General features: G+C 44.7%; 1 protein-coding gene across 1 annotated transcript in view; it reads right to left on the bottom strand.

The window, feature by feature from the left end:
* Positions 1-4639: 4639 nt before the first annotated feature.
* Positions 4640-23810, bottom strand: part of radil (Ras association and DIL domains) — an 89955-nt gene continuing 70784 nt past the window's right edge. The window contains exons 17-20 of the mRNA XM_036948288.1: positions 20402-20681; positions 11778-11908; positions 6158-6297; positions 4640-4816 (exon numbers count right to left, since the gene is read on the bottom strand). Coding sequence (XP_036804183.1) covers positions 4717-4816; positions 6158-6297; positions 11778-11908; positions 20402-20681 — 651 coding nt within the window. The 3' untranslated portion in view covers positions 4640-4716. The remainder of the gene's footprint in view (positions 4817-6157; positions 6298-11777; positions 11909-20401; positions 20682-23810) is intronic.

The following is a 23810-nucleotide window of genomic DNA, read 5'->3' as shown; positions in this document are numbered from 1 at the left end:
GTCCTGTTTGACTCCTCACCCTCCTGTTTCTCTCTGACTCTGTCCTGTGACTCCTCACCCTCCTGTTTCTCTCTGACTCTGTCCTGTTTGACTCCTCACCCTCCTGTTTCTACCTGTTTCTCTCTGACTCTGTCCTGTTTGACTCCTCAACCTCCTGTTTCTCTCTGACTCTGTCCTGTGACTCCTCACCCTCCTGTTTCTCTCTGACTCTGTCCTGTTTGACTCCTCACCCTCCTGTTTGACTCCTCGCCCTCCTGTTTCTCGCTGACTCTGTCCTGTGACTCCTCCCCCTCCTGTTTCTCTCTGACTCTGTCCTGTTTGACTCCTCACCCTCCTGTTTCTCTCTGACTCTGTCCTGTGTGACTCCTCACCCTCCTGTTTCTCTCTGACTCTGTCCTGTTTGACTCCTCCCCCTCCCGTTTCTACCTGTTTTCTCTCTGACTCTGTCCTGTTGGACTCCTCCCCCTCCCGTTTCTCTCTGACTCTGTCCTGTTTGACTCCTCCCCCTCCCGTTTCTACCTGTTTTCTCTCTGACTCTGTCCTGTTTGACTCCTCCCCCTCCCGTTTCTACCTGTTTTCTCTCTGACTCTGTCCTGTTGGACTCCTCCCCCTCCTGTTTCTCTCTGACTCTTTAGTCTGTAGTGTCTGTGCTGTAGCCTAGTAGTTGTCCCGCCCCTGGTGTTCTCGTCTCGGCAGTAGAGTGCTGGTCCAGAGGTGGTTCTACTGATGGAATGTACTAGGTTCTGTAGGTTCTATTCCTCAGATTTTAGCCTGTCTGTTTTTAGAACTAAATCAGGACATCATTTTTATTTTGTACCACTTCAATATGTAACACTTCACAATGTTTGTTTTTTTTTCCACCCCTCGTTTGGTGTTTTTTCTCATCTGCTGATCACAAGTCTTTATATAAAATCTATGATTGTTGCACAAAAACCCAACATAAAATAAATAAAAACACTGCTAAACGAAAGCTATTTCAAGGTGGAGACCATCTGATCTTATGTGTTCTGCTGAAAGTATTTTTTTGCTATTCTATTAAAATATATGTTTTTTTTGAGAAAGAAGAAAAAGTAAAAATGTATTTTAAAATGTTTGATCTGTTATTAAAAAATTTGTAGCACAAATAAATTTTAAATAAATGTAAAATTCTCTCGTTGATCTGCTGTGTCCAGCAGTCTTTAAAAAAAAAAAAAAGTGTTTTATTTACATGAACTATAGCGTCACTACACAGCTGAAAACATGGCATTCTGAAAGGCGTTTTCCAAGATGTCTGCAGGGAGACGACATTCACATTAAACGCTGTACAAGGAGCTGTACAAGGCAGCTGTACAAGGCAGCTAGCTGTACAAGGCAGCTAGCTGTACAAGGCAGCTAGCTGTACAAGGCAGCTAGCTGTACAAGGCAGCTAGCTGTACAAGGCAGCTAGCTGTACAAGGCCGCTGTACAAGGCCGCTGTACAAGTGACCCTTCTAACTGCATCATCGTGAGCCGTGCGGCTAGAACACATCTTACATTCAATCCCGACCCTTCTAGTTTACTTCTTTTTTTTTTTTCTCGAAAAGAATGAGGACAAAGAGACGTTGTCACTTCCTGTCAACAGTTTATTAAATAGTCAATAATCCTGTGGTGCTTAATAAGAGTATAAATATTGAAAAGTCATCAGATCGGAGACATGCTGCTTGTATGAAACGAGGACTGGTACAAACCATTAACACTATGAAGTACAAATACAAGGTGAAATAAATAATAATGTCATTGGATGTGTCGACCGACGCACACGAGGATATTGGCTTTAACTCCTTCTGGGCCTGTTTTATACCTGGCGCTAACATGTGTCCTGATCTTCTCCACATTCTGATTGTACCTACATTATTTATTTTCCCCCCAGGTGTGGGCGATTGTGATCTGATCTTTCCGACCAGCTGCCGAGGTAGTCATGGAGACGTATCTTTATGTTAAGAGTGTAAACCGATCTGGATTATTAAACTTTAAAGTCATTGCCGGGGGGGGGGCACTATTGACTCTAGGTATCAGCTTTACGCTGAAATAAACAAAGGCCATCGGTAAGATTAGAACCTGGGACCTTCTAGTCCCTATTCTACTGGTCTATCAGAGGCCTTGTCCACTGGGCCATCAGAGGCCATCAGTGGACAGCATTGCCCATACCTGCCCGCCGGTCCAGCATCACTACTCTGGACGGTTCTGACTTAGAATACGTGGACAACTACAAATACCTGGGTGTCTGGTTAGACTGTAAACTCTCCTTCCAGACTCACATTAAGCATCTCCAATCCAGAGTTAAATCTAGAATTGGCTTCCTATTTCGCAACAAAGCCTCCTTCACTCATGCTGCCAAACATACCCTCGTAAAACTGACCATCCTACCGATCCTTGACTTCGGTGATGTAATTTACAAAATAGCCTCCAACACTCTACTCAGCAAACTGGATGCAGTCTATCACAGTGCCATCCGTTTTGTCACCAAAGCCCCATATACCACCCAGCACTGCGACCTGTATTCTCTCGTTGGCTGGCCCTCGCTTCATATTCAACGCCAAACCCACTGGCTCCAGGTCATCTATAAGTCTTTGCTAGGTAAAGCCCCGCCGTATCTCAGCTCGCTGGTCACCATAGTAGCACGCGTCCCAGCAGGTATATCTCACTGGTCACCCCCAAAGCCAATTCCTCCTTTGGCCGCCTTTCCTTCCAGTTCTCTGGTGCCAATGACTGGAACGAACTGAATTTATTGCCTTACCTCCCTTATCCTACCTCATTTACATAGACTTTTTCTATTGTGTTATTGACTGCATGTTTGTTTATTCAACGTGTAACTTTGTGTTGTTTGTGTTGCACTGCTTTGCTTTATCTTGGCCAGGTCACAGTTGTAAATGAGAACTTGTGGCAACCTACCACCCAAGGCCTTTTCTTATTTGACTCTCGCCTGTAAACCCCGCCCACTGACATGTCACTGAGTTTTCATCCAACCAATGGCTTTGTTCTGCCAGTTCCCTAGAGGTCGGAGCTACCCTCAGAACAACCTGCGGAAGCGGTCAGAAAGTGCTGATCACTAATCTTCTAATGGTCTAGAAATGTGGACGAGACCAGGACACAGGTTAGCATCAGCTATAAACAGGGTTCATGATGACATTATTTCAGAACAATAGAACGTCACAATATTCTTCAATAGAGCATCAGAACATTCTTCAATAGAACACCAGAACATTCTTCAATAGAACACCAGAACATTCTTCAATAGAACACCAGAACATTCTTCAATAGAACACCAGAACATTCTTCAATAGAACATCACAACATTCTTCATCAGAACATCACAACATTCTTCAATAGAACATCACAACATTCTTCAATAGAACACCACAACATTCTTCAATAGAACACCAGAACATTCTTCAATAGAGCATGTCACTCCAACAGTCCTCCATACAGAGTGTGGAAGGGCACATTGATATGTACATATAACCACGCAGTTAGTACATACCATGTATATACTGTCAATGAGAGGCCAACGTCATCATTTTGGGACAATTTCCCCATTGAATCTCAATGGTTCGGTCAGCAGATTGTTTAACGGTGGCCCCAGGTTTAAGGACAGATCAGAAAGATACAATCTCTTGGTTATAATATGAATAAAGATGTGTTCACACACACATGAACCTGCTTCTGAGTCTATTCCCCACAACATGTTTGATTGAATGCATTGTATTGTTGACTTGAGGGGAGGAGCATCGGACCCCAAACTAACTCCTGAGTCTATTCCCCACAACATGTTTGATTGAATGCATTGTATTGTTGACTTCAGGGGAGGAGCATCGGACCCCTAACTAACTCCTGAGTCTATTCCCCACAACATGTTTGATTGAATGCATTGTTGACTTCAGGGGAGGAGCATCGGACCCCTAACTAACTCCTCTGTGCTTTAAAAGAACCCCGGCTGGAAGGGGTTAATTAACGCTCGAGACTGATTGGTTAGACTTAGCTTCAAATCACTGACTATTCGCAGGTGATTGGTCAGAATGCCTTGGCAGTCATACTCAGAGACAATGGGAGTCAGGGGGGTTGTGTGTGTGTGTGGGGGGGGGGGGGGGGGGGGGGTGTTGACTCGGTACCTCCGCCAATCCAGGCAGGGCGTGTGTTACCGTGGTAACAGCGCAGTAAAGAACGTTAGAATGTCTGTCTGTTTTTTTAAGGTGTCTGTTGACTCCTCGTGTCGTGAAACTCCTGATCAATTCCTGAGTCTTCCCAGAGTGTTTTGGTGCTTTTGATCGATTCATTTGTGGGTTTTCAGTTTGTTTTTTTCCTCCAACCATCACCGTCTGAGTTCTGAGGAGGAGGCCGATGTGTGTCTGTGCATGTGATACTAGGGACTGAAGGAAAGCTCCGTCTCTCTCCCAGGAGAGTATCTCCTCGTTCCAGGATCTGTCCATCTTCCTGGAATCCCATCTCCTCGTTCCAGGATCTGTCCATCTTCCTGGAATCCCATCTCCTCGTTCCAGGATCTGTCCATCTTCCTGGAATCCCATCTCCTCGTTGCAGGATCTGTCCATCTTCCTGGAATCCATCTCCTCTCTTCCTCGTCTCTGCTGGTGGAGCTGTGCGGGCAGCGGTTCCCTGGAATCCATCCCCTCTCTTCCTCGTCCCTCCTGGTTGAGCTGTGGGGGCAGCGGTTCCCGTGGAGATTCCCGCCGTTCCCTCCAGTCAGCAGGACGAAGCGCTGATCTTCTCTGAGACCTCCAGGTCTGACTTGGCCACCAGGAAACGCAGACGTCCTCCGCCGAGACGAATCAGATCCACAGCACTGGAGAAGGGGGAGGAGCGGAGGAAAGAGAGACAGGAAAGGTGGAAGGAGAGAGGTAGAGTTGTATTACATAGTGATCACCACAGATTCAATATTAATGATAGACAGGAGAGAGGTAGAGTTGTATTACATAGTGATCACCACAGATTCAATATTAACGATAGACAGGAGAGAGGTGGAGTTGTATTACATAGTGATCACCACAGATTCAATATTAATAGGAGAGAGGTAGTCTGCTCCCATCAGGCTGGTCCCCCTACTATCCTCACCTCTGGTAGTCTGCTCCTATCAGGCTGGTATCCTCACCTCTGGTAGTCTGCTCCTATCAGGCTGGTCCCCCTAGTATCCTCACCTCTGGTAGTCTGCTCCTATCAGGCTGGTCCCCCTAGTATCCTCACCTCTGGTAGTCTGCTCCTATCAGGCTGGTATCCTCACCTCTGGTAGTCTGCTCCCAACAGGCTGGTCCCCCTAGTATCCTCACCTCTGGTAGTCTGCTCCTATCAGGCTGGTCCCCCTAGTATCCTCACCTCTGGTAGTCTGCTCATATCAGGCTGGCCCCCTAGTATCCTCACCTCTGGTAGTCTGCTCCCATGAGGCTGGTCCCTCTAGTATCCTCACCTCTGGTAGTCTGCTCCCATCAGGCTGGTCCCCCTAGTATCCTCACCTCTGGTAGTCTGCTCATATCAGGCTGGTCCCCCTAGTATCCTCACCTCTGGTAGTCTGCTCATATCAGGCTGGCCCCCTAGTATCCTCACCTCGGGTAGTCTGCTCCCAACAGGCTGGTCCCCCTAGTATCCTCACCTCTGGTATTCTGCTCCTATCAGGCTGGTCCCTCTAGTATCCTCACCTCTGGTAGTCTGCTCCTATCAGGCTGGTCCCCCTAGTATCCTCACCTCTGGTAGTCTGCTCATGTCAGGCTGGCCCCCTAGTATCCTCACCTCTGGTAGTCTGCTCCCAACAGGCTGGTCCCCCTAGTATCCTCACCTCTGGTAGTCTGCTCCTATCAGGCTGGTCCCTCTAGTATCCTCACCTCTGGTAGTCTGCTCCTATCAGGCTGGTATCCTCATCTCTGGTAGTCTGCTCCTATCAGGCTGGTCCCGTTAGTATCCTCATCTCTGGTAGTCTGCTCCTATCAGGCTGGTCCCTCTAGTATCCTCACCTCTGGTAGTCTGATCCCATCAGGCCCTCTAGTCTGCTCCTATCAGGCTGGTCCCGTTAACCGCTAGTATCCTCACCTCTGGTAGTCTGCTCCTATCAGGCTGGTCCCGTTAACCGCTAGTATCCTCACCTCTGGTAGTCTGCTCCTATCAGGCTGGTCCCGTTAACCGCTAGTATCCTCACCTCTGGTAGTCTGCTCCTATCAGGCTGGTCCCGTTAACCGCTAGTATCCGGTCTCCAATCCTCAGCCTCCCGTCAGACTCCGCCGGACCGTCTGGTATCAGAGTTCTGATATAGATCCCTGGAGCATTCAGAGGCGTGTGCTGGAGGAGGAGAGAAGTTTAGCCGTTTAAATGTTACCGCCTGCTGTGTTCAGCCAAACACTATCGCCGGGTGTACATTTGGTCTTTGAATAAGTGTGTGTGTGTGTGTTTGTGTGTTTGTGTGTGTGTGTGTGTGTAAATGAGTGTATAAGGCCGGGATTCAATGGGATGGTGGATTTAGACATACGCAGCATTTAAAGGTAATGTCCCATTGTGTCGTCATTTAAAGGTAATTTCCCATTGTGCTGTCATACGCAGCATTTAAAGGTAATGTCCCATTGTGTCGACATCCGCAGCATTTAAAGGTAATTTCCCATTGTGTCGTCATACGCAGCATTTAAAGGTAATTTCCCATTGTGTCGTCATACGCAGCATTTAAAGGTAATTTCCCATTGTGTCGTCATACGCAGCATTTAAAGGTCATTTCCCATTGCGTCGTCATACGCAGCATTTAAAGGTAATTTCCCATTGTGTCGTCATACGCAGCATTTAAAGGTAATTTCCCATTGTGTCGTCATACGCAGCATTTAAAGGTAATTTCCCATTGTGTCGTCATACGCAGCATTTAAAGGTAATTTCCCATTGTGTCGTCATACGCAGCATTTAAAGGTAATTTCCCATTGTGCTGTCATTTAAAGGTAATTTCCCATTGTGTCGTCATACGCAGCATTTAAAGGTAATTTCCCATTGTGCTGTCATTTAAAGGTAATTTCCCATTGTGTCGTCATACGCAGCATTTAAAGGTAATTTCCCATTGTGTCGTCATACGCAGCATTTAAAGGTAATTTCCCATTGTGTCGTCATACGCAGCATTTAAAGGTAATTTCCCATTGTGCTGTCATACGCAGCATTTAAAGGTAATTTCCCATTGTGTCGTCATACGCAGCATTTAAAGGTAATTTCCCATTGTGTCGTCATACTCAGCATTTAAAGGTAATTTCCCATTGTGCTGTCATACGCAGCATTTAAAGGTAATTTCCCATTGTGCTGTCATACGCAGCATTTAAAGGTAATTTCCCATTGTGCTGTCATACGCAGCATTTAAAGGTAATTTCCCATTGTGCTGTCATACGCAGCATTTAAAGGTAATTTCCCATTGTGCTGTCATACGCAGCATTTAAAGGTAATTTCCCATTGTGCTGTCATACGCAGCATTTAAAGGTAATTTCCCATTGTGTCGTCATACGCAGCATTTAAAGGTAATTTCCCATTGTGTCGTCATACGCAGCATTTAAAGGTAATTTCCCATTGTGCTGTCATACGCAGCATTTAAAGGTAATTCCCCATTGTGTCGTCATACGCAGCATTTAAAGGTAATTCCCCATTGTGTCGTCATATGCAGCATTTAAAGGTAATTCCCCATTGTGTCGTCATCCGCAGCATTTAAAGGTAATTTCCCATTGTGCTGTCATTTAAAGGTAATTCCCCATTGTGCTGTCATACGCAGCATTTAAAGGTAATGTCCCATTGTGTCGACATCCGCAGCATTTAAAGGTAATTTCCCATTGTGTCGTCATACGCAGCATTTAAAGGTAATTTCCCATTGTGTCGTCATACGCAGCATTTAAAGGTAATTTCCCATTGTGTCGTCATACGCAGCATTTAAAGGTCATTTCCCATTGTGTCGTCATACGCAGCATTTAAAGGTAATTTCCCATTGTGTCGTCATACGCAGCATTTAAAGGTAATTTCCCATTGTGTCGTCATACGCAGCATTTAAAGGTAATTTCCCATTGTGTCGTCATACGCAGCATTTAAAGGTAATTTCCCATTGTGTCGTCATACGCAGCATTTAAAGGTAATTTCCCATTGTGCTGTCATTTAAAGGTAATTTCCCATTGTGTCGTCATACGCAGCATTTAAAGGTAATTTCCCATTGTGCTGTCATTTAAAGGTAATTTCCCATTGTGTCGTCATACGCAGCATTTAAAGGTAATTTCCCATTGTGTCGTCATACGCAGCATTTAAAGGTAATTTCCCATTGTGCTGTCATACGCAGCATTTAAAGGTAATTTCCCATTGTGTCGTCATACGCAGCATTTAAAGGTAATTTCCCATTGTGTCGTCATACGCAGCATTTAAAGGTAATTTCCCATTGTGCTGTCATACGCAGCATTTAAAGGTAATTTCCCATTGTGCTGTCATACGCAGCATTTAAAGGTAATTTCCCATTGTGCTGTCATACGCAGCATTTAAAGGTAATTTCCCATTGTGCTGTCATACGCAGCATTTAAAGGTAATTTCCCATTGTGCTGTCATACGCAGCATTTAAAGGTAATTTCCCATTGTGCTGTCATACGCAGCATTTAAAGGTAATTTCCCATTGTGTCGTCATACGCAGCATTTAAAGGTAATTTCCCATTGTGTCGTCATACGCAGCATTTAAAGGTAATTTCCCATTGTGCTGTCATACGCAGCATTTAAAGGTAATTCCCCATTGTGTCGTCATACGCAGCATTTAAAGGTAATTCCCCATTGTGTCGTCATATGCAGCATTTAAAGGTAATTCCCCATTGTGTCGTCATCCGCAGCATTTAAAGGTAATTCCCCATTGTGTCGTCATATGCAGCATTTAAAGGTAATTCCCCATTGTGTCGTCATCCGCAGCATTTAAAGGTAATTTCCCATTGTGCTGTCATTTAAAGGTAATTCCCCATTGTGCTGTCATACGCAGCATTTAAAGGTAATTCCCCATTGTGTCGTCATATGCAGCATTTAAAGGTAATTCCCCATTGTGTCGTCATACGCAGCATTTAAAGGTAATTTCCCATTGTGTCGTCATCCGCAGCATTTACTTTGAATATGGTCTATATACATATGCATATACCTCCATGTGTATCTCTTTCAGAAACCTTCTGCACGGTCTCTAATGTTAAGAAATGTTGTGAGTGATCTCTAATGTTAAGAAACGTTGTGAGTGATCTCTAATGTTAAGAAATGTTGTGAGTGGTCTCTAATGTTAAGACATGTTGTGAGTGGTCTCTAATGTTAAGAAACGTTGTGAGTGATCTCTAATGTTAAGACATGTTGTGAGTGATCTCTAATGTTAAGAAATGTTGTGAGTGATCTCTAATGTTAAGACATGTTGTGAGTGATCTCTAATGTAAAGACATGTTGTGAGTGATTTCTAATGTTAAGAAACGTTGTGAGTGATTTCTAATGTTAAGAAACGTTGTGAGTGATCTCTAATGTTATTACCTGGCACTTCCTGTATATAGCCATGTTATTACCTGGTACTCCCTGTATATAGCCATGTTATTGCCTAGTATCTGTATATAGCCATGTTATTACCTGGTACTCTGTGTGTGTATAGCCATGTTATTACCTGGTACTTCCTGTATATAGCAGTTATTACCTGGTACTTCCTGTATATAGCCATGTTATTACCTGGTACTTCCTGTATATAGCCATGTTATTACCTCCCTGTATATAGCCATGTTATTACCTGGTACTCCCTGTATATAGCCATGTTATTACCTGGTACTTCCTGTATATAGCCATGTTATTACCTGGTACTTCCTGTATATAGCTATGTTATTACCTGGTACTTCCTGTATATAGCCATGTTATTACCTGGTACTTCCTGTATATAGCCATGTTATTACCTGGTACTTCCTGTATATAGCCATGTTATTACCTGGTACTTCCTGTATATAGCCATGTTATTACCTGGTACTTCCTGTATATAGCCATGTTATTACCTGGTACTTCCTGTATATAGCCATGTTATTACCTGGTACTTCCTGTATATAGCCATGTTATTACCTGGTACTTCCTGTATATAGCCATGTTATTACCTGGTACTTCCTGTATATAGCCATGTTATTACCTGGTACTTCCTGTATATAGCCATGTTATTACCTGGTACTTCCTGTATATAGCCATGTTATTACCTGGTACTTCCTGTATATAGCCATGTTATTACCTGGTACTTCCTGTATATAGCCATGTTATTACCTGGTACTTCCTGTATATAGCCATGTTATTACCTGGTACTTCCTGTATATAGCCATGTTATTACCTGGTACTTCCTGTATATAGCCATGTTATTACCTGGTACTTCCTGTATATAGCCATATTATTACCTGGTACTTCCTGTATATAGCCATGTTATTACCTGGTACTTCCTGTATATAGCCATGTTATTACCTGGTACTTCCTGTATATAGCCATGTTATTACCTGGTACTTCCTGTATATAGCCATGTTATTACCTGGTACTTCCTGTATATAACAGTTATTGTTGTTCGTTATTCACTGTGTATCTATTCCTTGTTTACATGTGTTAGTCTACACCTGTTGTTTATAAAGCATGTGTTAGTCTACACCTGTTGTTTACATGTGTTAGTCTACACCTGTTGTTTACATGTGTTAGTCTACACCTGTTGTTTATAAAGCATGTGTTAGTCTACACCTGTTGTTTATAAAGCATGTGTTAGTCTACACCTGTTGTTTACATGTGTTAGTCTACACCTGTTGTTTATAAAGCCTGTGTTAGTCTACACCTGTTGTTTATAAAGCATGTGTTAGTCTACACCTGTTGTTTACATGTGTTAGTCTACACCTGTTGTTTATAAAGCCTGTGTTAGTCTACACCTGTTGTTTATAAAGCCTGTGTTAGTCTACACCTGTTGTTTACATGTGTTAGTCTACACCTGTTGTTTATAAAGCATGTGTTAGTCTACACCTGTTGTTTACATGTGTTAGTCTACACCTGTTGTTTACATGTGTTAGTCTACACCTGTTGTTTACATGTGTTAGTCTACACCTGTTGTTTACATGTGTTAGTCTACACCTGTTGTTTACATGTGTTAGTCTACACCTGTTGTTTACATGTGTTAGTCTACACCTGTTGTTTACATGTGTTAGTCTACACCTGTTGTTTACATGTGTTAGTCTACACCTGTTGTTTACATGTGTTAGTCTACACCTGTTGTTTATAAAGCATGTGTTAGTCTACACCTGTTGTTTATAAAGCCTGTGTTAGTCTACACCTGTTGTTTATAAAGCCTGTGTTAGTCTACACCTGTTGTTTACATGTGTTAGTCTACACCTGTTGTTTACATGTGTTAGTCTACACCTGTTGTTTACATGTGTTAGTCTACACCTGTTGTTTATAAAGCATGTGTTAGTCTACACCTGTTGTTTACATGTGTTAGTCTACACCGGTTGTTTATAAAGCCTGTGTTAGTCTACACCGGTTGTTTATAAAGCATGTGTTAGTCTACACCTGTTGTTTACATGTGTTAGTCTACACCTGTTGTTTACATGTGTTAGTCTACACCTGTTGTTTACAAAGCATGTGTTAGTCTACACCTGTTGTTTACATGTGTTAGTCTACGCCTGTTGTTTATAAAGCATGTGTTAGTCTACACCTGTTGTTTATAAAGCCTGTGTTAGTCTACACCTGTTGTTTGCATGTGTTAGTCTACACCTGTTGTTTACATGTGGAAAAATCCCATTTGAGTTGCTTTTACTCACCAGTCCGTCTATGAGTCCCATGCCCAGTCCGTAGGGTCCCTTGTTCAGCTCCACTACAAACACCAGACAACACTCATCATCAGGTAGCAGGGCCTCGGGAGGCACGGGGAAGGGGAACTCACATAAACTACCTGTAGAGAGGACACACACTACAGCTAGACACACACACACTACAGCTAGACCCACACTACAGCTATATACACACACACTACAGCTATATACACACACACTAGAGCTAGACATACACACTACAGCTATCCACACATAACACAGAACAACTGACACACAGCTACAAGGCAGTCCCACACAAACATAACAACTAACACACAGCTACAAGGCAGTCCCACACACACAGAACAACTAACACACCTGGCAGTCCCACCTGGCAGTCCCACACAAGGCAGTCCCACACACACAGAACAACTAACACACACAGTGAACGACTAAACAACAGACAGCTCAGACTACGGGGCGGCAGGTAGCCTGGCGGTTAAGAGCGTTGGCCCGGTAACCGAAAGGTCGCTGGTTCTAAATCCCTGAGCCGACCAGGTGCAAAATCTTGAGCAAGGCACTTAACCCTGATTGCTCCTGTAAAATTCCTCTGGATTAGTGTCTGCTAAATTACAACACTGTGAAAAAGACATGCAGTACTGAACACTGGTCACCAGGGGGAGACATGCAGTACAGAACACTGGTCACCAGGGGGAGACATGCAGTACTGAACACTGGTCACCAGGGGGAGACATGTAGTACTGAACACTGGTCACCAGGGGGAGACATGCAGTACTGAACACTGGTCACCAGGGGGAGACATGTAGTACTGAACACTGGTCACCAGGGGGAGACATGCAGTGCTGAACACTGGTCACCAGGGGGAGACATGCAGTGCTGAACACTGGTCACCAGGGGGAGACATGTAGTACTGAACACTGGTCACCAGGGGGAGACATGCAGTACTGAACACTGGTCACCACCAGGGGGAGACATGCAGTGCTGAACACTGGTCACCAGGGGGAGACATGTAGTACTGAACACTGGTCACCAGGGGGAGACATGCAGTACTGAACACTGGTCACCAGGGGGAGACATGTAGTACTGAACACTGGTCACCAGGGGGAGACATGCAGTACTGAACACTGGTCACCAGGGGGAGACATGCAGTACTGAACACTGGTCACCAGGGGGAGACATGCAGTACTGAACACTGGTCACCAGGGGGCGACATGCAGAGTTTATCAGGGAATAACAGCAGTACTGACCACTGGCCACCAGGGGGAGACATGCAGAGTTCATCAGGGAACAACAGCAGTACTGACCACTGGCCACCAGGGGGAGACATGCAGAGTTTTATCAGGGAACAACAGCAGTCCTCTCAGTTATATTGCCAGTCAGATCTCATGTTACGGTGTATTTCATATAGATTACGTCAAAAGGTATTATATTTCCTTATATGTTGCCTGTACAGGAGGTTATATCCTCAAGTCCATTGCTCATGTTATTGTTTTATTTATAAATGTATATGTTACATTCTGTAAAAAACTATATCGCTGTAAATATGTCAGTCAGGTCCATAATTATTGGCACCCTTGATAAAGATTAGTATAATAGAAACATAGGGGAAATATTATCGGCACCCCTGATTAGTATAATAGAAACATAGGGGAAATATTATCGGCACCCCTGATTAGTATAATAGAAACATAGGGGAAATATTATTGGCACCCCTGATTAGTATAATAGAAAGATAGGGGAAATATTATCGGCACCCCTGATTAGTAGAATAGAAAGATAGGGGAAATATTATCGGCACCCCTGATTAGTATAATAGAAACATAGGGGAAATATTATCGGCACCCCTGATTAGTAGAATAGAAAGATCGGGGAAATATTATCGGCACCCCTGATTAGTAGAATAGAAAGATCGGGGAAATATTATGGGCACCCCTGATTAGTATAATACAAACACTATATTGCTCCAAATAATGGGACCATTAGATTGTTTTATAATTACAGAAAGAGATTTTGTTTAACAACTAATAAAAAAAAAAAAATCCATACAAATTATTGACACCCCTGTTTTCAATACTCCCTACACCCTCTGCTTGCCAGGATAATGACACAGCCTTTTTCTAAAGTGTTTTATGAGAATGGAGAACACTGGGATCTTAGACCATTCCTCCATACAGAATCCTACCAGATGTTTTATGAGTTCTAGAACACACTGGGAGGGATCTTAGACCATTCCTCCATACAGAATCCTACCAGATGTTTTATGAGTTCTAGAACACACTGGGAGGGATCTTAGACCATTCCTCCATACAGAATCCTACCAGATGTTTTATGAGTTCTAGAACACACTGGGAGGGATCTTAGACCATTCCTCCATACAGAATCCTACCAGATGTTTTACGAGTTCTAGAACACACTGGGAGGGATCTTAGATCATTCCTCCATACAGAATCCTACCAGATGTTTTACGAGTTCTAGAACACACTGGGAGGGATCTTAGACCGTTCCTCCATACAGAATCCTACCAGATGTTTTATGAGTTCTAGAACACACTGGGAGGGATCTTAGACCATTCCTCCATACAGAATCCTACCAGATGTTTTATGAGTTCTAGAACACACTGGGAGGGATCTTAGACCATTCCTCCATACAGAATCCTACCAGATGTTTTATGAGTTCTAGAACACACTGGGAGGGATCTTAGACCATTCCTCCATACAGAATCCTACCAGATGTTTTATGAGTTCAGAACACACTGGGAGGGATCTTAGACCATTCCTCCATACAGAATCCTACCAGATGTTTTATGAGTTCTAGAACACACTGGGAGGGATCTTAGACCGTTCCTCCATACAGAATCCTACCAGATGTTTTATGAGTTCTAGAACACACTGGGAGGGATCTTAGACCATTCCTCCATACAGAATCCTACCAGATGTTTTACGAGTTCTAGAACACACTGGGAGGGATCTTAGATCATTCCTCCATACAGAATCCTACCAGATGTTTTACGAGTTCTAGAACACACTGGGAGGGATCTTAGACCGTTCCTCCATACAGAATCCTACCAGATGTTTTATGAGTTCTAGAACACACTGGGAGGGATCTTAGACCATTCCTCCATACAGAATCCTACCAGATGTTTTATGAGTTCTAGAACACACTGGGAGGGATCTTAGACCATTCCTCCATACAGAATCCTACCAGATGTTTTATGAGTTCTAGAACACACTGGGAGGGATCTTAGACCATTCCTCCATACAGAATCCTACCAGATGTTTTATGAGTTCAGAACACACTGGGAGGGATCTTAGACCATTCCTCCATACAGAATCCTACCAGATGTTTTATGAGTTCTAGAACACACTGGGAGGGATCTTAGACCGTTCCTCCATACAGAATCCTACCAGATGTTTTATGAGTTCTAGAACACACTGGGAGGGATCTTAGACCATTCCTCCATACAGAATCCTACCAGATGTTTTATGAGTTCTAGAACACACTGGGAGGGATCTTAGACCATTCCTCCATACAGAATCCTACCAGATGTTTTATGAGTTCTAGAACACACTGGGAGGGATCTCAGACCGTTCCTCCATACAGAATCCTACCAGATGTTTTACGAGTTCTAGAACACACTGGGAGGGATCTTAGACCATACAGAATCCTACCAGATGTTTTATGAGTTCTAGAACACACTGGGAGGGATCTCAGACCATTCCTCCATACAGAATCCTACCAGATGTTTTATGAGTTCTAGAACACACTGGGAGGGATCTTAGACCATACAGAATCCTACCAGATGTTTTACGAGTTCTAGAACACACTGGGAGGGATCTTAGACCATTCCTCCATACAGAATCCTACCAGATGTTTGGTGAATTCTAGAACACACTGGGAGGGATCTTAGACCATACAGAATCCTACCAGATGTTTGATGAATTCTAGAACACACTGGGAGGGATCTTAGACCGTTCCTCCATACAGAATCCTACCAGATGTTTGACGAGTTCTAGAACACACTGGGAGGGATCTTAGACCATTCCTCCATACAGACTCCACCCAGATCCTTGATATCTGTCGGTCTGCACTTATCGACTATCCTCTTCAATTCAAACCACGGGTTCTCAATGGGGTTCAAGTCAGGAGACTTTGTGGTCCTTCGTAGCTAAGTTGGTAATTCATGGTGCGTGTAACGCCCGGGGTAGTGGGTTCGATACCCAGGACCACCCATAAGTAACATGTATGCACGCATAATTATGTCGCTTTGGATAAATGGCATATTAATACAGGACATAAAATGTAAAATGTTCCCATGTTTCATGAGCTGAAATAAAAGATCCCATCAATGTTCCATACGCACAAAAAAAAAGCTTATTTCTCTCAAATTTTGTAAACACATTTGTTGACATCCTTGTCAGTGATCATTTCTCATTTGCCAAGATAGTCCATCCACCTGACAGGTGTGGCATATCAAGAAGCTGATTAAACGGCATGATCATTACGCAGGTGCACCTTGTGCTGGGGATAATAAAAAGGCCACTCTAAAATGTGCAGTTTTGTCACACAATTCTACAGATGTCTCAAGTTTTGAGGGAGCGTGCAATTGGCATGCTGACTGCAGGAATGTCCACCAGATCTGTTGTTCATTTCTCTACCATAAGCTGCTTCCAGCGTAGTTGTAGAGAATTTGGCACTAAGTCCAACCGGCTTCACAACCGCAGACCACGTGTAACCAGGCCAGCCCAGGACCTCCACATCCGGCTTCTATACCTGCAGTATCGTCTTAAACCAGCCACCCAGACAGCTGATGAAACTTCGTCTTAAACCAGCCACCCAGACAGCTGATGAAACTTCGTCTTAAACCAGCCACCCAGACAGCTGATGAAACTGAGGAGTAGTTTTGTCTGTAATAAAGTTATTTTGTGGGGAAAAACTCTTTCTGCTTGGCTAGGCCTGGCTCCTCAGTGGGTGGGCCTATACCCTCCCAGGCCCACCCAAGGCTGCACCCCTGGCCATATCATATCATATATATTAACCATATATAAACAGGAGTCTTTACCCTCTACTCCGTTGTGTATATTACCCATATATATAAACAGGAGTCTTTACCCTCTAGTCCGTTGTGTATATGACCCATATATAAACAGGAGTCTTCACCCTCTAGTCCGTTGTGTATATTACCCATATATAAAAAGGAGTCTCTACCCTCTAGTCCGTTGTGTATATTACCCATATATAAACAGGAGTCTTTACCCTCTAGTCCGTTGTGTATATGACCCATATATAAACAGGAGTCTTTACCCTCTAGTCCGTTGTGTATATGACCCATATATAAACAGGAGTCTTTACCCTCTAGTCCGTTGTGTATATTACCCATATATAAACAGGAGTCTTTCCCTCTAGTCCGTTGTGTATATGACCCATATATAAACAGGAGTCTTTACCCTCTAGTCCGTTGTGTATATTACCCATATATAAACAGGAGTCTTTACCCTCTAGTCCGTTGTGTATATTATCCATATATAAACAGGAGTCTTTACCCTCTAGTCCGTTGTGTATATTACCCATATATAAACAGGAGTCTTTACCCTCTAGTCCGTTGTGTATATGACCCATATATAAACAGGAGTCTTTACCCTCTAGTCCGTTGTGTATATTACCCATATATAAACAGGAGTCTTTACCCTCTAGTCCGTTGTGTATATGACCCATATATAAACAGGAGTCTTTACCCTCGAGTCCGTTGTGTATATGACCCATATATAAACAGGAGTCTTTACCCTCTAGTCCGTTGTGTATATTACCCATATATAAACAGGAGTCTTTACCCTCTAGTCCGTTGTGTATATTACCCATATATAAACAGGAGTCTTTACCCTCTAGTCCGTTGTGTATATTACCCATATATAAACAGGAGTCTTTACCCTCTAGTCCGTTGTGTATATGACCCATATATAAACAGGAGTCTTTACCCTCTAGTCCGTTGTGTATATGACCCATATATAAACAGGAGTCTTTACCCTCTAGTTCGTTGTGTATATGACCCATATATAAACAGGAGTCTTTACCCTCTAGTCCGTTGTGTATATTACCCATATATAAACAGGAGTCTTTACCCTCTAGTCCGTTGTGTATATTACCCATATATAAACAGGAGTCTTTACCCTCTAGTCCGTTGTGTATATTACCCATATATAAACAGGAGTCTTTACCCTCTAGTCCGTTGTGTATATGACCCATATATAAACAGGAGTCTTTCCCTTCTAGTCCGTTGTGTATATGACCCATATATAAACAGGAGTCTTTACCCTCTAGTCCGTTGTGTATATGACCCATATATAAACAGGAGTCTCTACCCTCTAGTCCGTTGTGTATATGACCCATATATAAACAGGAGTCTTTACCCTCTAGTCCGTTGTGTATATGACCCATATATAAACAGGAGTCTTTACCCTCTAGTCCGTTGTGTATATGACCCATATATAAACAGGAGTCTCTACCCTCTAGTCCGTTGTGTATATGACCCATATAGAAACAGGAGTCTCTACCCTCTAGTCCGTTGTGTATATGACCCATATATAAACAGGAGTCTTTACCCTCTAGTCCGTTGTGTATATGACCCATATATAAACAGGAGTCCTTACCCTCTAGTCCGTTGTGTATATTACCCATATATAAACAGGAGTCTTTACCCTCTAGTCCGTTGTGTATATTACCCATATATAAACAGGAGTCTTTACCCTCTAGTCCGTTGTGTATATTACCCATATATAAACAGGAGTCTTTACCCTCTAGTCCGTTGTGTATATGACCCATATATAAACAGGAGTCTTTACCCTCTAGTCCGTTGTGTATATGACCCATATATAAACAGGAGTCTTTACCCTCTAGTCCGTTGTGTATATGACCCATATATAAACAGGAGTCTTTACCCTCTAGTCCGTTGTGTATATTACCCATATATAAACAGGAGTCTTTACCCTCTAGTCCGTTGTGTATATTACCCATATATAAACAGGAGTCTTTACCCTCTAGTCCGTTGTGTATATTACCCATATATAAACAGGAGTCTTTACCCTCTAGTCCGTTGTGTATATGACCCATATATAAACAGGAGTCTTTACCTTCTAGTCCGTTGTGTATATGACCCATATATAAACAGGAGTCTTTACCCTCTAGTCCGTTGTGTATATGACCCATATATAAACAGGAGTCTCTACCCTCTAGTCCGTTGTGTATATGACCCATATATAAACAGGAGTCTTTACCCTCTAGTCCGTTGTGTATATGACCCATATATAAACAGGAGTCTTTACCCTCTAGTCCGTTGTGTATATGACCCATATATAAACAGGAGTCTCAACCCTCTAGTCCGTTGTGTATATGACCCATATAGAAACAGGAGTCTCTACCCTCTAGTCCGTTGTGTATATGACCCATATATAAACAGGAGTCTTTACCCTCTAGTCCGTTGTGTATATGACCCATATATAAACAGGAGTCCTTACCCTCTAGTCCGTTGTGTATATTACCCATATATAAACAGGAGTCTTTACCCTCTAGTCCGTTGTGTATATTACCCATATATAAACAGGAGTCTTTACCCTCTAGTCCGTTGTGTATATGACCCATATATAAACAGGAGTCTTTACCTTCTAGTCCGTTGTGTATATTACCCATATATAAACAGGAGTCTTTACCCTCTAGTCCGTTGTGTATATGACCCATATATAAACAGGAGTCTTTACCCTCTAGTCCGTTGTGTATATTACCCATATATAAACAGGAGTCTTTACCCTCTAGTCCGTTGTGTATATGACCCATATATAAACAGGAGTCTTTACCCTCTAGTCCGTTGTGTATATTACCCATATATAAACAGGAGTCTTTACCCTCTAGTCCGTTGTGTATATGACCCATATATAAACAGGAGTCTCTACCCTCTAGTCCGTTGTGTATATTACCCATATAGAAACAGGAGTCTCTACCCTCTAGTCCGTTGTGTATATGACCCATATATAAACAGGAGTCTTTACCCTCTCGTCCGTTGTGTATATGACCCATATATAAACAGGAGTCTTTACCCTCTAGTCCATTGTGTATATTACCCATATATAAACAGGAGTCTTTACCCTCTAGTCCGTTGTGTATATGACCCATATATAAACAGGAGTCTTTACCCTCTAGTCCGTTGTGTATATGACCCATATATAAACAGGAGTCTTTACCCTCTAGTCCATTGTGTATATTACCCATATATAAACAGGAGTCTTTACCCTCTAGTCCATTGTGTATATGACCCATATATAAACAGGAGTCTTTACCCTCTAGTCCGTTGTGTATATGACCCATATATAAACAGGAGTCTTTACCTTCTAGTCCGTTGTGTATATTACCCATATATAAACAGGAGTCTTTACCCTCTAGTCCGTTGTGTATATGACCCATATATAAACAGGAGTCTTTACCCTCTAGTCCGTTGTGTATATGACCCATATATAAACAGGAGCCTTTACCCTCTAGTCCGTTGTGTATATTACCCATATATAAACAGGAGTCTTTACCCTCTAGTCCGTTGTGTATATGACCCATATATAAACAGGAGTCTTTACCCTCTAGTCCGTTGCTTTTCTTCCCGTCCGTTGAAGGTCTGTTATTACTGCAGCCGTTGACCTGGGGGGCGTGTCCAACCGGGTCAGCCCCACCCCCCTCGGGGTTCCGGGGCGTGTTGGGCGAAGTCAGGAGGCACGAAGGGTCCTGGTTGGTCAGCCGGAGGTGGGGGGCGGTGCCATTTCTCCTCACACTGTTGTGACATTGGCCTGGGGTTCTGTCCCTCACCCACTCCTCCACCCCTCCTGACCGGGGACTGTTGTGGGACGGAGGGAACTCCCTCTGGAGGTTGTGGGGGGGTGGGGGGGGATAAAACAACACGCAGTTAGAACACTGTTAAAGGCAGGACTGTGTGTGTGTGTGTGTGGGGGGGGGATAAAACAACACGCAGTTAGAACACTGTTAAAGGCAGGACTCTGTGTGTGTGTGTGTGGGGGGGGGATAAAACAACACGCAGTTAGAACACTGTTAAAGGCAGGACTCTGTGTGTGTGTTGACTGCAGTGGGCCTCTCTCAGTAACACCAGATAATTATCCATCCAGCCTTCCTGATTCACTACTTACTGGTCCTAAAGCCTTAATCTGATTACCATGGCTGTCATGTCTGGGACTTGGTACCTCCAGGGTAGTTGTCATGTCTGGGACTTGGTACCTCCAGGGTAGTTGTCATGTCTGGGACTTGGTACCTCCAGGGTAGATGTCATGTCTGGGACTTGGCTCTTCCAGGGTAGATGTCATGTCTGGGACTTGGTACCTCCCCCAGGGTAGATGTCATGTCTGGGACTTGGCTCCTCCAGGGTAGCTGTCATGTCTGGGACTTGGCTCCTCCTCCAGGGTAGATGTCATGTCTGGGACTTGGCTCCTCCAGGGTAGATGTCATGTCTGGGACTTGGTACCTCCAGGGTAGATGTCATGTCTGGGACTTGGGTCTGTGACTTGGCTCCTCCAGGGTAAATGTCATGTATGGGACTTGGTACCTCCCCCAGGGTAGATGTCATGTCTGGGACTTGGCTCCTCCAGGGTAGCTGTCATGTCTGGGACTTGGCTCCTCCTCCAGGGTAGATGTCATGTCTGGGACTTGGCTCCTCCAGGGTAGATGTCATGTCTGGGACTTGGCTCCTCCAGGGTAGATGTCATGTCTGGGACTTGGTACCTCCAGGGTAGATGTCATGTCTGGGACTTGGTACCTCCAGGGTAGATGTCATGTCTGGGACTTGGCTCCTCCTCCAGGGTAGATGTCATGTCTGGGACTTGGCTCCGACCAGGGTAGATGTCATGTCTGGGACTTGGCTCCTCCAGGGTAGATGTCATGTCTGGGACTTGGCTCCTCCAGGGTAGATGTCATGTCTGGGACTTGGCAACTCCAGGGTGGCTGTCATGTCTGGGACCTGGCTCTTCCAGGGTAGATGTCATGTCTGGGACTTGGCTCCTCCTCCAGGGTGGCTGTCATGTCTGGGACTTGGCTCTTCCAGGGTAGATGTCATGTCTGGGACTTGGTACCTCCAGGGTGGCTGTCATGTCTGGGACTTGGCTCCTCCAGGGTAGATGTCATTCTGGGACTTGTGTCTGGGACTTGGCTCCTCAAGGGTAGATGTCATGTCTGGGACTTGGTACCTCCAGGGTAGATGTCATGTCTGGGACTTGGTTCCTCCAGGGTAGATGTCATGTCTGGGACTTGGCTCCTCCAGGGTAGATGTCATGTCTGGGACTTGGTACCTCCAGGGTAGATGTCATGTCTGGGACTTGGTTCCTCCAGGGTAGATGTCATGTCTGGGACTTGGCTCCTCCAGGGTAGATGTCATGTCTGGGACTTGGCTCTTCCAGGGTAGATGTCATGTCTGGGACTTGGTACCTCCAGGGTGGCTGTCATGTCTGGGACTTGGCTCCTCCAGGGTAGATGTCATTCTGGGACTTGTGTCTGGGACTTGGCTCCTCCAGGGTAGATGTCATGTCTGGGACTTGGTACCTCCAGGGTAGATGTCATGTCTGGGACTTGGTTCCTCCAGGGTAGATGTCATGTCTGGGACTTGGCACCTCCAGGGTAGATGTCATATCTGGGACTTTTGTCTGGGACTTGGTACCTCCAGGGTAGATGTCATGTCTGGGACTTGGCTCCTCCTCCAGGGTAGATGTCATGTCTGGGACTTGGCACCTCCAGGGTAGATGTCATGTCTGGGACTTGGCTCCTCCTCCAGGGTAGATGTCATGTCTGGGACTTGGTACCTCCAGGGTAGATGTCATGTCTGGGACTTGGCTCCTCCTCCAGGGTAGATGTCATGTCTGGGACTTGGCTCCTCCAGGGTAGATGTCATGTCTGGGACTTGGCTCCTCCAGGGTAGATGTCATGTCTGGGACTTGGCTCCTCCAGGGTAGATGTCATGTCTGGGACTTGGCTCCTCCAGGGTAGATGTCATGTCTGGGACTTGGCTCCTCCAGGGTAGATGTCATGTCTGGGACTTGGCTCCTCCAGGGTAGATGTCATGTCTGGGACTTGGCTCCTCCAGGGTAGATGTCATGTCTGGGACTTGGCTCCTCCAGGGTAGATGTCATGTCTGGGACTTGGCTCCTCCAGGGTAGATGTCATGTCTGGGACTTGGCTCCTCCAGGGTAGATGTCATGTCTGGGACTTGGCTCCTCCAGGGTAGATGTCATGTCTGGGACTTGGCTCCTCCTCCAGGGTAGATGTTATGTCTGGGACTTGGTGCCTCCAGGGTAGATGTCATGTCTGGGACTTGGCTCCTCCTCCAGGGTAGATGTCATGTCTGGGACTTGGCTCCTCCTCCAGGGTAGATGTCATGTCTGGGACTTGGCTCCTCCAGAGTAGATGTCATGTCTGGGACTTGGCTCCTCCAGGGTAGATGTCATGTCTGGGACTTGGCTCCTCCTCCAGGGTAGATGTCATGTCTGGGACTTGGCTCCTCCAGGGTAGATGTCATGTCTGGGACTTGGCTCCTCCAGGGTAGATGTCATGTCTGGGACTTGGCTCCTCCAGGGTGGATGTCATGTCTGGGACTTGGCTCCTCCAGGGTAGATGTCATTCTGGGACTTGGTACCTCCAGGGTAGATGTCATGTCTGGGACTTGGTACCTCCAGGGTGGCTGTCATGTCTGGGACTTGGTACCTCCAGGGTAGATGTCATGTCTGGGACTTGGCTCCTCCAGGGTAGATGTCATGTCTGGGACTTGGCTCCTCCAGGGTAGATGTCATGTCTGGGACTTGGCTCCTCCAGGGTGGATGTCATGTCTGGGACTTGGCACCTCTAGGGTAGATGTCATGTCTGGGACTTGGTACCTCCAGGGTAGATGTCATGTCTGGGACTTGGCTCCTCCTCCAGGGTAGATGTCATGTCTGGGACTTGGCTCCTCCAGGGTAGATGTCATGTCTGGGACTTGGCTCCTCCAGGGTAGATGTC

The sequence above is a fragment of the Oncorhynchus mykiss genome, chromosome 17, assembly GCF_013265735.2.
Source record: "Oncorhynchus mykiss isolate Arlee chromosome 17, USDA_OmykA_1.1, whole genome shotgun sequence".
Classification (NCBI taxonomy): Eukaryota; Metazoa; Chordata; class Actinopteri; order Salmoniformes; family Salmonidae; genus Oncorhynchus; species Oncorhynchus mykiss.
The sequence above is the reverse complement of the archived record's forward strand: the minus strand, read 5'-3'. Positions and strand labels throughout refer to the sequence as shown.